The sequence below is a fragment of the Suncus etruscus genome, chromosome 15 (assembly GCF_024139225.1).
Source record: "Suncus etruscus isolate mSunEtr1 chromosome 15, mSunEtr1.pri.cur, whole genome shotgun sequence".
In the NCBI taxonomy this organism is placed as follows: Eukaryota; Metazoa; Chordata; class Mammalia; order Eulipotyphla; family Soricidae; genus Suncus; species Suncus etruscus.
The window spans coordinates 77,124,437-77,138,084 of record NC_064862.1 but is presented as its reverse complement, the minus strand read 5'-3'; the positions used below and the strand labels follow the sequence as shown (position 1 = coordinate 77,138,084).

The following is a 13,648-nucleotide window of genomic DNA, read 5'->3' as shown; positions in this document are numbered from 1 at the left end:
ATGGAAACTTGGCCCATTCACAGGGTCAAAAATGGAAGAGTGAGGAGTCAGAGCCATTGTAAAGTGGAGAGGGCGTTTGCCTTGCACATAGCTGACCTTGGTTCAGGTTTGATCCTCAATATCTTATGTGTTCCCTGAGTGCCACCAGGAGTGATTCCTGAGCAAAGAACCAGGACTAACCCTTGAGCACTTCTGAGTATGACCCAAAAACAAAAACCAAAAAAATAGAAATGGAGCGATGCCTGAGTGGTGTAGATGTCCAGAAAGTGGGGGACCCTCCTGCGGTCTCCCTCCCCAGGGCTCCCTTGGGTCTTCCTTGGAGACTGTGCCCTTCCATGGGGTCTTTTCTCTCACTAGGACTCTAAAACAGAATCGGGGTGGGTAGGCAAAAATGTCTGATCCCCAGAACCTGGAGTGCGTGACCATATGGAAGCTTGGAGAAAGTGAGGCTGATGCTCAGGGCCTGGCCAGCCTCTCCCCTGGGTTTCCTCAAAGGTGGAGGCAGAAGAACTCTAGGTGCAGAGATAACCAGAAATGGGCCCCTCTGGAACTTCCTGAAGGAACCAGGCCAGATTTAAAGTCCTTTAGTGGATCTCTGTCGCTTGAGGCCTCCCAAGTTTGGAGAAAGTTCTGGTGCTGGAATTCGGGCTCCTGTTGTATGGGAGAGAGATTAAAGCCAAGAGGCCAATGAGAACGCCGAAAACTTGAAAGCCTGGCTGCCTGGCCCAGGAAGGTCCCACCTCCCCGCGGTCCCTTTAAGGGGTGGGGCCGCGCTCCTGGTTGCCTGGAGACAACCAGGTTCAGACGCTACCGCCTTCCCAGCTCCTCTGGTGGATGCCTGGGCCGCGTGGACCCGTGAACTCAGTTCTTGGGGTCGGAGAGGTATGTGTGGGCGCAAAGGGATCTACAGCAGGTGTGGGTGGTAGGGAAAGGAAAAATGTCTTGTACATTCTCAGGAGGGGAGTTGGAAATTGTGTCTACACCGTCCAAACCAACTTCTCTAGTCCGACTTCTGTGCCTCAGCAAGGCATGTATGGGATCTGGCCTCAGTCCTGTTTCTGGGTAACTTTTTTCCCTCTCATCCCAGTACAGCTAGGTGTCACCCCTTTTTACTTTAATTTTAATTTTTTTTGGAACCACACCCAGTGGTGGTTAGGGCTTATTCCTGGCTCTGCACATAGGAATTACTCCTGGCTGTACTCAGGGAAACATAAGGAATGATAGCGATTGAACCAGGATCAGCCACATGCAAGGCAAGTGCCTTACCCGCTGGACTATCTCTCCGGCCCACAGTTGTCCCCCTGTTTTTAAAAAGATGAAAAGTTGGGGATGTGGTGTGCAAGGAGATGGCTCCCTGGACTGGAGCCCTACTTAGTGTGGAGGTAGCCCAAATCTGGTCCTTGGTCCCTGCGTGTCTAAGCACTGCCAGGAATTCCTCGCCCAGACTAGCTCTTGAGCTCCTCCAGGTGATATACCAAAAAACTAAGATTAAAAAAAGGAAAAAGTGGGTCCAGAGAGATAGCATGGAGGCAGGGTATTTGCCTTGCATACAGAAGAACGGTGATTCGAACCCTGGCATCCCTTATGGTTCCCTGAGCCTGCCGGGAGCGATTTCTGAGCATAGAGCCAGGAGTAAACCATGAGCGCTGCTGGGAGTGACCCAAAACACACACACACACACACACACACACACACACACACACACACACACACACACACACACACACACAAAGAGAAGGGCCGGAGAGATAGCACAGCGGTAGCATTTGCCTCACATGCAGCCTATCTAGGACAGACGGTGGTTCGAATCCCGGCATCCCATATGGTCCCCAGTGCCTCCAGGAGCGATTTCTGAGTGCAGAGCAGGAGTTACCCCTGAGCACCACCAGGTGTAACCCAAAAAACAAACAAAAAGGAATAAAAGAAAGCTCATGTACACTTGGGCACACAGTTTGTCTGGCAGCAGGTTATGAAGGAAGAAGTTTTTGCGTATAGGATTTCCCTTGTCACTTGCACCTATATTCAGAAAGAAATAAGGATTTCATTCAACTAAATATATATACTACATATATATATATATATATATATATATATACGTATGCATATGGAATAGAGGAACAGCCAATGCAATGGTGAGTTTGTATTGTTTCTTATAAACTGGGAATATCATGGCTCTGGCACCAGGCTTTAAGAAAATTATGGCGGGGCGGGCGGTGGCGCTAAAGGTAAGGTGCCTGCCTTCCCTGCGCTAGCCTTGGACGGACCGCGGTTCGATTCCCCGGTGTCCCATATGGTCCCCCAAGCCAGGAGCAACTTCTGAGCGTATAGCCAGGAGTAACCCCTGAGCGTTACCGGGTGTGGCCCAAAAACCAAAAAAAAAAGAAAATTATGGCATTGGGCCTGAGCAGATAGTAAAGCAGGTGGTCCCCCCATGCATTGCCAGAAGTAATACTTGAGTGTAGAGCCAGGAATAACTCCTGAGTGTAAAATCCCCACGCTGTCGAATCACATACTGTGTTTCCACCCTCAAGCCCAGGTGTCTGATGCCAGGTAAGGTAGCCACAAAGAATTAAATAACCAAGTGAACCAGGAGAGAGTCATGGAGTCAGTTTGCTTCTTGCCTCATAGTGTCTCTAAGTGCCAAAGCCAGGCTGACCTTTCTTTATTCTCCCAGTACAATGTCCACCAGGCTAGGGATAGTGGAGTGATCAAGGTGGGCTTTTACATATCAAATAGATAGGTATAAAGGAAAGAGGAAGATGGGGGAATGCCTTTGTTTTGGGTTAATAATAATAATAATAATAATAATAATCTTACACTGAGCACCACTTAATGTGGCCCAGATCCACCCCCCCAAAAAGAAGACAAATGCATTGTAAATTTTGGTATGGTCTCAAAAAAAGTAACTACCCCTCCCATACACACACACAAAACTAAGAATACTGTAGAGCTAAAATTTTAACTACAAAGGAAATTTAGTATTTAGAAGCTTTTATCAAAAAATGTAAGTTAGGGGCTGGAGAGAGGAATAAGTGATTGTCTTAGACACAGTTAACCCAGGTTTAATCCCTGGCAACACATATGATCCCCCAATCTTTCCAAGAGTGACCCTATTCACAGAATCAGGAGTAAACCCTAAGCACTTCTAGCAGTGGACCCAAAAAAAGAAGTATTAGCTTAGGTTACATAGATATCAGAATTATTCTTTTTGTTGTTGTTGTTTTGGGGCCACACCCAGTGGTTCTCAGGATTTACTCCTTGCTCTGAACTCAGGAATCACCCTGGTGGTGCTCAGGGGATCATAGAGGGTGCCGAGGATCAAATCCAGTCAGCTGTGTGCAAGGCAAACACCCTACTGGCTGCTCTGTATTGGTCCATCCCCAGTTTCTGGTTTTGACTCATGAAGCTATTCCACTCCATCATCCCCAAAGTGCCCCGAAGTTCCACCATGGCCCTATGTCTTTTCTAGTCCATTTTTTGGTTCCCCCACCACACCCCCCATTGCTTGGTAGTTTCAGTTTTGTAACTCGGCCTTATCTCACTAACACAGAGACCTCCTCTTCCATCTGTGTTACAGACGGTTTTTTAGCAACCAACCTTTAAATTTTTTTTTCAAATAAAACTCCTCCTATGCTTTGAGATATGCAGCCTTTAGCCAAAGGAATTGATTGATTCTTCCTGCCCTAAACACCAGAGCTTCTGATGACCATGGTGAAAGAAAAGAAAAGAACAGACAAAAAAAGTGACAAATCAGCACGCTCTCCCTCCTCACCTTCGGACTTCACCGAGTCTGTCAAACTAGACAGCAATGCTGCCCCCAACACTCCAGCCTCCAACCAGGCCTTGGAAGTGCTCAAGGAACCTCTAGGAGATGCCCATGGGGAGAGCCAGATCAGCCAGGACACCTTGCATTATGAAGAGCCCGACCTGACTGGGCTCATTGTGGAAAGGTAATGGCTCTATGTCCTTCGGGGGTGTCTCAAGAAATGACCCCTCACCACTTGAAAAATGGAAACCATTATGACTTTTCTTTTCTTTTTTTTTTTTTTTGGTTTTTGGGCCACACCCGTTTGACGCTCAGGGGTTACTCCTGGCTATGAGCTCAGAAATCGCCCCTAGCTTGGGGAGACCATATGGGACGCCGGGGGATCGAACCGCGGTCCGTCCTACGCTAGCGCTTGTAAGGCAGACACCTTACCTCTAGCGCCACCTTCCCAGCCTCCATTATGACTTTTCAATGTGTGAGAATTTCAGGGTGCGATCTCATCACTCCTTTAGATTGTCCCCCACCACCAAAAGACCTCAGCCCGGAGCCTGTTCAATAGCATGAGGGTGGTGGTGGTGGTAGTGTTATGTTTGCCTTGCATGTGAATGACCCACATTTGATCTCAGGCATCCCATAGAGTCCCACTATGCTGGGCACAGCCAGGATGAACTCCTGAGCATTGCCAGGTTTGACCCTAAAACAAAACAAAGAAAGACCTCAACCCATCCCTCCACCTAGTGAAATAGTAGTCATTACAATCTGGAGTTGGTTTTGCTGGTTGGTTCATCCGTTTGCTTTCTTTGTATTTTTTTTATGTTTGTTTTGTTTTGTTTTTGGGTCACACCTGGCAGCGCTCAGGGGCTAATCCTGGCTCTACACTCAGAAATTGCCCCCAGCTGGCTCGGGGGACTATATGGGGTGCGAGATTCGAACTACTATTCTTCTGCATACAAAGCAAATGCCTTACCGCTGTGCTATCTCTCCGGCCCCTTGTTTTGTTTTTACATCCTTTCGGTGCTCAAGGGTTACTCCTGGCTTTGCACTAGGGGTCTCTCCTGGAGAGTTGTTTCCATGACCCAGGTTTGCACCCTGAACTGTGGTGTTTGCTGGTCACTTCTTTACTGCAGTGCTCCCAGGGGTCACACAGTCAAGGCTGGGGTTTGCTGGAGGCTATGTAGTTGGTTTCAGTGTCTCTTAATGTGTGTGCGTGTGAGAGGAGAGAGAGGAGAGAGGGGGAGAGAGGGAGGGGGAGAGAGGGGGAGAGAGAGAGAGAGAGAGAGAGAGAGAGAGAGAGAGAGAGAGAGAGAGGAGAGAGAGAGAGAGAGAGAGAGAGAGAGAGAGAGGAGAGAGGAGAGAGAGAGAGAGAGAGAGAGAGAGAGAGAGAGAGAGAGAGAGAGAGAGAGAGAGAGAGAAGAGTTGGGAGGGCTCATTCACACACACAGCCAGCCTCACTTTCACAATTCTCACCACTCTGTGCTGTTTCTCTGCAGTTATGAAGGGGAGAAGGTCCGTGGCCTGTATGAGGGAGAAGGCTTTGCTGTTTTCCAGGATGGTTGCACCTATCAAGTGAGTCTCCCGCCTGGATGGGCTCAAGGATGGGGTAGGTAGTGATCTGGCTTTTGCATCCTCTGAGAAGTCCTGGAGGGTTCAGAAGAGACAGGAAACATTTTTGCTTTTAACCTTCCTTTCTCAGATCTGACTTAGACATTCAGTTCTGTGTTTTGCTGGAAATATGTTTAGCATACCTTTTTATGTCTATTTAAAGTGCCAGGCTCCGGGCTGGAGAGATAGCATGGAGGTAAGGCATTTGCCTTGCATGCGGAAGGATGGTGGTTTGAATCCTGGCATCCCATAAGGACCCCGAGCCTGCCAGGAGTGATTTCTGAGCGTAGAGCCAGGAAGAACCCCTGAGCGCTGCCAGGTGTGACCGCCCCCCCAAAATAAGTGCCAGGCTCATTACTCAGATCCATTTATGACTTTCAGCCTTTGATCACCTTCTGCCTACCCTATGGTGATTTGGTGGAGGAGGTGTTGGGCTGTACCCTGCGGTGCCCAGAGCTAACTCCTGACTCCCCACTCAGGGATCACTCCTGATAGTCTTGGGGGACCAGAATGCTGGAGATCTAACCCAGGTTAGCCTAGTGCAAGGCAAATGCCCTTCCTACTGTGCTATTGCTCTGGCCCCTTTTATGATCTTTTTTTTTTTTTTTTTTTTTTTTTTGGTCTTTGGGCCACACCCTGTGACGCTCAGGGGTTACTCCTGGCTATGCGCTCAGAAGTTGCTCCTGGCTTCTTGGGGGACCATATGGGACGCCGGAGGATCAAACCGCGGTCCGTCCTAGGCTAGCGCAGGCAAGGCAGGCACCTTACCTCCAGCGCCACCGCCCGGCCCCCTTATGATCTTTTTTAAGTAAGAAGTGGGAATAGGAATAAGTAAGATCCAGATTTATCAAGATTGATTATAATTCGACATTTTTGTGTGGTAGGTTTTTATATTTGCTCTTGCACTGTTGATTAATACATTCCTCTTTTCTTTTTTTCTTTTTGGTGTTTGGGCCACACCCAGCTATCCTAATGGGTTATTCCTGGCTCTGCATTCAAGGATCACTACTGACAGGACTTGGGGACAATATCTGGTACAGGGAGCACACGCAGGTTGGCCACTTATTAGGTAACCTGCCATACTATCGCTCTAGCCCCTAATCAATATTCTAAATATAAAAATTAGTGACGATTGGTGGTGTTCTTTACATGACTGAAACCCAAACACAATCATGTATGTAATAAAGTTGTTTAAATTAAAAGAAAAAAGAGTACAGGTGGGAGTAGTGTGGGGAGGAGGGAGATTTGGGACATTGGAGATGGGAATGTTGCACTGGTGATGTGTGGTATTCTTTACATTGCTGAAACCTAGACACAATCATGTATGTAGTCAAGTTGTTTAAATAAAATATATATTAAAAAAATAAAAATAAATAAAAATTAGTGACAACTATATATTATACACATATTCATATATGTCACTGGATACTCACTATACTAAGATATGACTTCCAGTGAGTAAAAAAGAAAGCATGAAAATTGTAATTATAATCATTTTTGTATATAGATAAAGGGTGTTTTTTGTTTTGTTTTGTTTTGGGGGGTCACACTTGGCAGTGCTCAGGGGTTACTCCTGGCTGTACGCTCAGAAATAACTCCTGGCAGGCTCAGGGGACCATATGGGATGCCAGGATTTGAACCACCATCCTTCTGCATGCAAGGCAAACACCCTACCTCCATGCTATCTCTCAGGCCCTAGATAAAGGCTTTAAACAAGTCCTCTACTTGACTTTATTATTATTATGTATTAAGGGGTCATGAATGGTCAGATACTACTCCTGGTCTTAACACTCCTGGTGATGTGGAGCTGATGGAGTGAACTGGTATCAGCCATGTACACAACATGCGCCTTAACCCCTGTATTCTCCCCGGCCCTGTTCTCTCTCTTTTAAAGGGCATGTTCTCAGAGGGACTCATGCATGGATCTGGGACTTACGTTTGGGCCGATGGGCTGAAGTATGAGGTAATCCATAGAATGTGTTTGTTAGGAACAATTTTGAAATTAAGGCAGGTTTCCACAGGTAAACTGACACTTTCACATAAGGCAAAGAAAGATCCCACAGGGACCGGAGAGATAGCACAGTGGTAGGGCGTTTGCCTTGCAAGCGGCCAACCCAGGACTAATGGTGGTTTGAATCCCAGCATCCCATTTGGTACCCCGTGCCTGCCAGGAGTGATTTCTGAGCAGAGAGCCAGAAGTAATCCCTGAGCACCACTGAGTGTATTTTCCCTTCATCTGAATCCCTTGTTGCTTGTGAAGGTGAAAGTGTCTGTTCAAAGCCACTCTATCGGGCCCGGAGAGATAGCACAGCGGTGTTTGCCTTGCAAGCAGCCGATCCAGAACCAAAGGTGGTTGGTTCAAATCCCGGTGTCCCATATGGTCCCCCGTGCCTGCCAGGAGCTATTTCTGAGCAGACAGCCAGGAGTAACCCCTGAGCAACGCCGGGTGTGGCCCAAAAAAAAAAAAAAAAACACAAAGCCACTCTAGCACTGAATGACCTCAGCGAACAACCGGATCTCAGCAAGCCCCATTCCACCATATTTGGTGGAAGTAGCCTGACACGCCCCTCTAAAGCTGTGGCTGCACGAACAGTGACACAGACATGTGACCATAGGCAGGCATATGTACCTGGAACTAGGAGCTGACACATGACCATGACAGACATACATGCCATTGGGGCCAGGAATATGTGATCATGGGCAGACATACATGCCCTCAAAGCCAGAACTGACATGTGACCATGAGCAGGCTTAATCATGGACAGACACACATGCCCCTAGAGTCAGGAGCTGACATGTCACCCAGGACAGACATGTGCAGCCAGAGGAAGGAGGGCAGACAGATTTGGCAGTGGCAGGGGCTGCTCACTGTCTGAGCTATGAAATTCCTGGGTCAAGAATTCAAGGTGGGGGGCCGGAGAGATAGCATGGAAGGTAAGGTGTTTGCCTTTATTGATTGGAATCTCGGTGTCTCATATGGTCCCTCGTGCCTGCCAGGAGCAATTTCTGAGCATGAAGCCAGGAGTAACCCCTGAGCACTGCCAGGTGTGACCCAAAAACCACAAAAAAAAAAAAAAAAAAACCCTCAAGGGAGGGCAGAGAGATAGCATGGAGGTAAGGCATTTGCCTTGCATGCAGAAGATTGATGGTTCAAATCCCGGCATCCCATATGGTCCCCTGAGCCTGCCAGGAGCGATTTCTGAGTATAGAGCCAGGAGGAACCCCTGAGCGCTGCCGGGTGTGACCCAAAACAAACCAAAAAAAAAAAAACTCAAGGGGAAGGTCCAGGAGAGTCAGTTGGGCTCCTCACCCCCTAAGGAAGCTCCTTACTCATCTGGGGGGGAATTGGGACAGTGGGATCACCTGTGAGGTGAAGGGCAGACTTGGACTTAGTGACTGAGTGTGGCATTGTATGCTTTGTTGTGTGTTAATTATTTGCTAGTTTCTTTTTATTTTGACATTGCTGGGGATGGAACTCAGGACCTCAAATGCAAGGCCAGCGCTCCACTGCTGAGTCACATTCCTGGCTCTGCACTGATTTTTTTCTTTTTGGGGGAGTGGGGGAAGAGTCCATACCCAGCTGTGTTCAGAGGTTACTCCTGGCTCTATACTCAGGGATTCTTCCTGGTGGAGCTCAAGAAACCATAATGAATTGCCAGGGATCGAACCCGGGTTGGCCATGTGTGAAGCAAACACCCTTTCTGCTGTATTGTCTCTCTGGCTCCAGTTATATTAATTGCATCAATTTTCAATGAGGGACATTGACCCAGGTCTAGCATCATTTCAGCAAATGGGGATGAAGACTATTTTGATGAACCACTGGCAGGGGGATGGGCTGCACCCATGTGGCCTGGCCTTCATCAGTGTCATGTGAGGCCACACTGCTACCCAGTATATATATATATATATATATATATATATATATATATATATATATATATATATATATATATATATAATTGTAATATTTGTTTTTGGTTTTTTTGTTTGTTTGTTTTTGGGGCCACACCTGGCGGTGCTCAGGGGTTACTCCTGGCTGTCTGTTCAGAAATAGCTCCTGGCAGGCACGGGGGACCATATGGGACACCAGGATTCAAACCAACCACCTTAGGTCCTGGATTGGCTGCTTGCAAGGCAAACACCGCTGTGCTATCTCTCTGGGCCCTTGTAATATTTGTAATCACAGTAATATTTGAGGCACATAATGACAATAAGTGAGGGGCATTCCCACCAGTGTTGTCCTCCCTCCAGCCCTGTTCCCAGTATGCATCCCACATCTCCCTCCTTTACCCCTGTAATGCTAATGCAACTGTTCCCCCTTTGTACAGCTTGTTGTAGATTGAGTATCGATTCTGTTGTCCTTGACTTTAGGTTTGGTATTCATGTTTGATCAGTTTTTATTTCCACCAAATGAACATTCAACTGGTCTTGTGGTACCCAGTATATTAACCCCTTTTGGGCAGTAGTGAGAGCTACCCCCAGTCACTTGTCCCCAAACCCTTTTGAGTCTGCCATGGGTGGTATGTAGCCTGGGGCTGGGAATGATAATGAGTGGGGGAGCAGCAGGGGGACTGTCAACCTTTTGATGGATGGGTTCGGAGGCACCCTTCTTTTTTTTTTTTTTTTTTTTTTTTTTTTTGGTTTTTGGGTCACACCCGGCAGTGCTCAGGGGTTATTCCTGGCTGTCTGCTCAGAAATGCTCCTGGCAGGCACGGGAGACCATATGGGACACCGGGATTTGAACCAACCACCTTTGGTCCTGGATCAGCTGCTTGCAAGGCAAACGCCGCTATGCTATCTCTCCGGGCCCGGAGGCACCCTTCTTAATATGCTGGACAGTTTGGGTTTTTGGTGCCACACCTAGTGGTGGTCAGGGGAACATCTTCAGTACCAGGGCTGCCTACTGGGATCACCAGGATACAAGGTAGAGACTTCACCCCAGAACTGCTCCTTTGTGTCACTCCTGCAACTGTTTTGTCCTAGGGGGAGTTTGTGAAGAACATGCCCATGAACCATGGCATGTATACATGGCCCAATGGCAGCACATACGAAGGGGATGTGACCAGTGCCCTGAGGAATGGGTTTGGCATCTTCACGTGTCACACACACCCTGTGTCCTACATCGGCCACTGGTGCTACAGCAAGAGGCATGGAAAGGTGGGTGAGGCAGCCGCAGACCCTGCCTTGAATGGGCCTAAAGATCAGGGAGGTGCTCCAGCCCAAGTACTGTCCCCAGCTTGGAAATTTACCCTGCTGCACACTGAAATGTGCCTCTCCCTAAATCAATCCATTCAAGTGGTGTCCAGCAGGACTGGGAACAAGCGAAATGAGCCACAAGCCTGAGCCCTGCAGCCAGCAGGGAGGGCCAACCGGGAGGGGCCAGCCATCTGGGCCCTTGTTTCTTAAACTGGAAGTCTAACTGGGGAGCATAAAACATCAAAATAAAGTAGCTTCAGAAATCATTCCTTTTTGGGTGTTGAAGCAATAGTTTGCCTTGCATGCGATTGACCCGAGTTCAATCCCTGGAATCCTATATGGTCCCCCAGCCTGCAGAGAGTGATCCCTGAGCACTGCCAGGCTTGAACCAAAATCTAAAAATAAATAATTTTTTAAAAAATTCCCTTTTGGGGGCCGGAACGGTGGCATAAGCGGTAAGGCATCTGCCTTGCCCGAGCTAGTCTAGGACAGACCACAGTTCTATCCTCTGGCGTCCCATATGGTCCCCCAAGCCAGGAGCAATTTCTGAGTGCATAGCCAGGAGTAACCCCTGAGCATCACCGAGTATGGCCCAAAAAGCAAAAGCAAAAAAATTTCTTTCTAACTTGTTTAGTCCCTATTTTAGATGCCTCTGAGCCCAAGGAATATAGACATGGCTCAGGAGAAGAGGTGCATCAGGAGCCCTTGTATGGCCCCTCCCTCCTTAACATACTCATGCCTCAGGTCTACTGCCTACCTGCTGCCCTTGCTCTGGTCCCTCTGCACCACACTGGCACACACATGTGCACATGCACACAGCACATGCATACACATGCATTCATATGCGCACACATCTCATCTAGGTCAGGTTCCATCCCAGTAGCCTGTGCCCTGGAGTGGTCTTCCAGGCAAGGTCATGCCCTGCCCAGTAGGACTTGGAGGGTGTTCTCTGGACGAAGCAGAAATGGCTCCACACGTGAGACTGTGCCTCAGTCTGGATGAGGGCTGCTGGTCTGATGTGTGGCGCTGTCATTGGCCAAGGGGGACATGAAGCAGGGTGCCCCCTCTAGGACCTGACATAGTTGGTACCTGCATAGTTGGTCACTATGCAGTTAAGACTCGATGGCTACTGTGTCCTTTTCTTGAAGCTGAGTCTGGCCTACTGTGACAATGATTCATGAAGCCTCATTTTCTGTCCACTGTGAGGACAGAGCAGCCCTGCTAAGACCCACTTTTCTTCAACGTTCACTTCAGGGTTCCATCTACTTCAACCTGGAGGGCACCTCCTGGTACGAGGGAGACTGGGAGTTCAACATCAAGACAGGCTGGGGCATAAGATGGTAGGTGTGAGCATGCCTCTCTCGGGGCCCAGGGCAGCAGTTGCTTCATGGCAAGGGCCTTTGTTCCATTCTGTCCAGCCCCTCAAACCCCATGTTGGATGAAACCAACAGACTGTCCCACTAATGTGCATGGTTCTCTCTATTGTGTCTGTTAATGACATGCACATTTCCTTTTGGTGGTTGTGGGGACACTCCTAGGAGTGTTTGAGGGCTTTGGGCCACTCCTGCAGTGATGTTTTCGGTGGGTACCAGGGTTTTACCAGGCAGTGCTCAGGAGATATTACTGGCATTTTTTCTTCTTTCTTCTTTTTTGGGGGTGTGAACAAAACCCAGCAGTGCTCAGAGCTTACTCATGGCTCTGCATACAGGGGACCGTATATGGTGGCGGGATCAGACCTGGGTCAGCTTTGTGCTATTTCTTCAGCCTCTCCTTCCTCTCTTTCTCCTCTCCTGCTCTTCTCCTCCTTCCTCTCTCTAGCTTCTGTCTCCTCTCTCCTCACTCTCTCCCATCATTTCTTCCTCCCTCTCTCTCCCTTCCATCTCTCTCACTCTTCCTTCCTCCCTCTATCTCTTGCTCCTCTGTAGAACAGAATGGACTAAATCTCTGAGATAACAGTCTCTAGTTACTTTTACCAGTGCTCACTGATTTGAATTGCTTTGCTTTTTTGGTTCTAGCTACAAATCTGGCAATATCTATGAAGGCCAGTGGGAAAACAACAGGCGCCATGGGGAAGGCCGGATGCGGTGGCTAACAAAGAATGAAGAATACATGGGCCAGTGGGAAATGGGGGTGCAGGTACCACTCGACTGTCCCAACATGGAGTCAGCTTCTCCACACAGATGCATGGCAGACACAATGTTGGATTTATTGTGAAATGCTGAAACTCAACATGGCCATTTACTGGTTCAAACTTTTTCCACTGTATTTTTTTTTTTTTTTTGTGGTTTTTGGGTCACATCCGGCAGTGCTCAGGGGTTACTCCTGGCTCCATGCTCAGAAATTGCTCCTGGCAGGCACGGGGGACCATATGGGACGCTGGGATTCGAACCGATGACCTCTTGCATAGAAAGGCAAACGCCTTACCTCCATGCTATCTCTCCAGCCCCCACTGTATTTTTTTTTTGTTTGTTTGTTTTTGGGCCACACCCAGTGGTGCTTAGGGGTTACTCCTGGCTGTCTGCTCAGAAATAGCTCCTGGCAGGCACGGGGGACCATATGGGACACCGGGATTCGAACCAACCACCTTTGGTCCTGGATCAGCTGCTTGCAAGGCAAACGCCGCTGTGCTATCTCTCTGGGCCCCCACTGTATTTTATTATTATTACTATATAATGTATGTCTCATACCAATTAGTTTCTACCATTAGCAAGACCATGATTTATAAGGTTCCTATAGGAACCAAGATGCCTTATACTGTCAATGGTACCATGGGGAAGGCACTTGCCTTGCATGTAGGCAACCTGGGTTTGATCCCTGGCATCCCATATTATTTTCCAAGCCTGCCAAGAGTCACCCCTGAATACAGAGCCAGGAGTAAGCCCTCAGCACCACTTGGTGTGTCCCTGAAACAAAAATGCTAAGGGTGAGAGATATTGTACAGTGGAGAGGGCACTTTCTTTGCACATGTCTGACCTGGGTTTTATCCTGGGCATCCAGGGCAGCACCAGGACTGATTCCTAAGTGCAAAGCCAGGAGTAACCTGAGTCATGTTCCATGTGTGGCATGTTTGTGACAGACACCAAG

The 13,648-nt window shown here is 48.3% G+C and overlaps 2 protein-coding genes across 2 annotated transcripts in view; one reads left to right on the top strand and one right to left on the bottom strand.

Annotated features, from left to right (window-relative positions):
- USP42 (ubiquitin specific peptidase 42) overlaps positions 1-13,648 on the bottom strand; it is a 204,892-nt gene that overhangs the window by 151,235 nt on the left and 40,009 nt on the right. The gene's annotated exons all lie outside the window — the stretch shown is intronic.
- Positions 3,709-13,648, top strand: part of RSPH10B2 (radial spoke head 10 homolog B2) — a 29,174-nt gene continuing 19,234 nt past the window's right edge. Inside the window, exons 1-5 of the mRNA XM_049788725.1 lie at positions 3,709-3,950; positions 5,257-5,332; positions 10,352-10,525; positions 11,819-11,904; positions 12,580-12,700. Coding sequence (XP_049644682.1) covers positions 3,709-3,950; positions 5,257-5,332; positions 10,352-10,525; positions 11,819-11,904; positions 12,580-12,700 — 699 coding nt within the window. The remainder of the gene's footprint in view (positions 3,951-5,256; positions 5,333-10,351; positions 10,526-11,818; positions 11,905-12,579; positions 12,701-13,648) is intronic.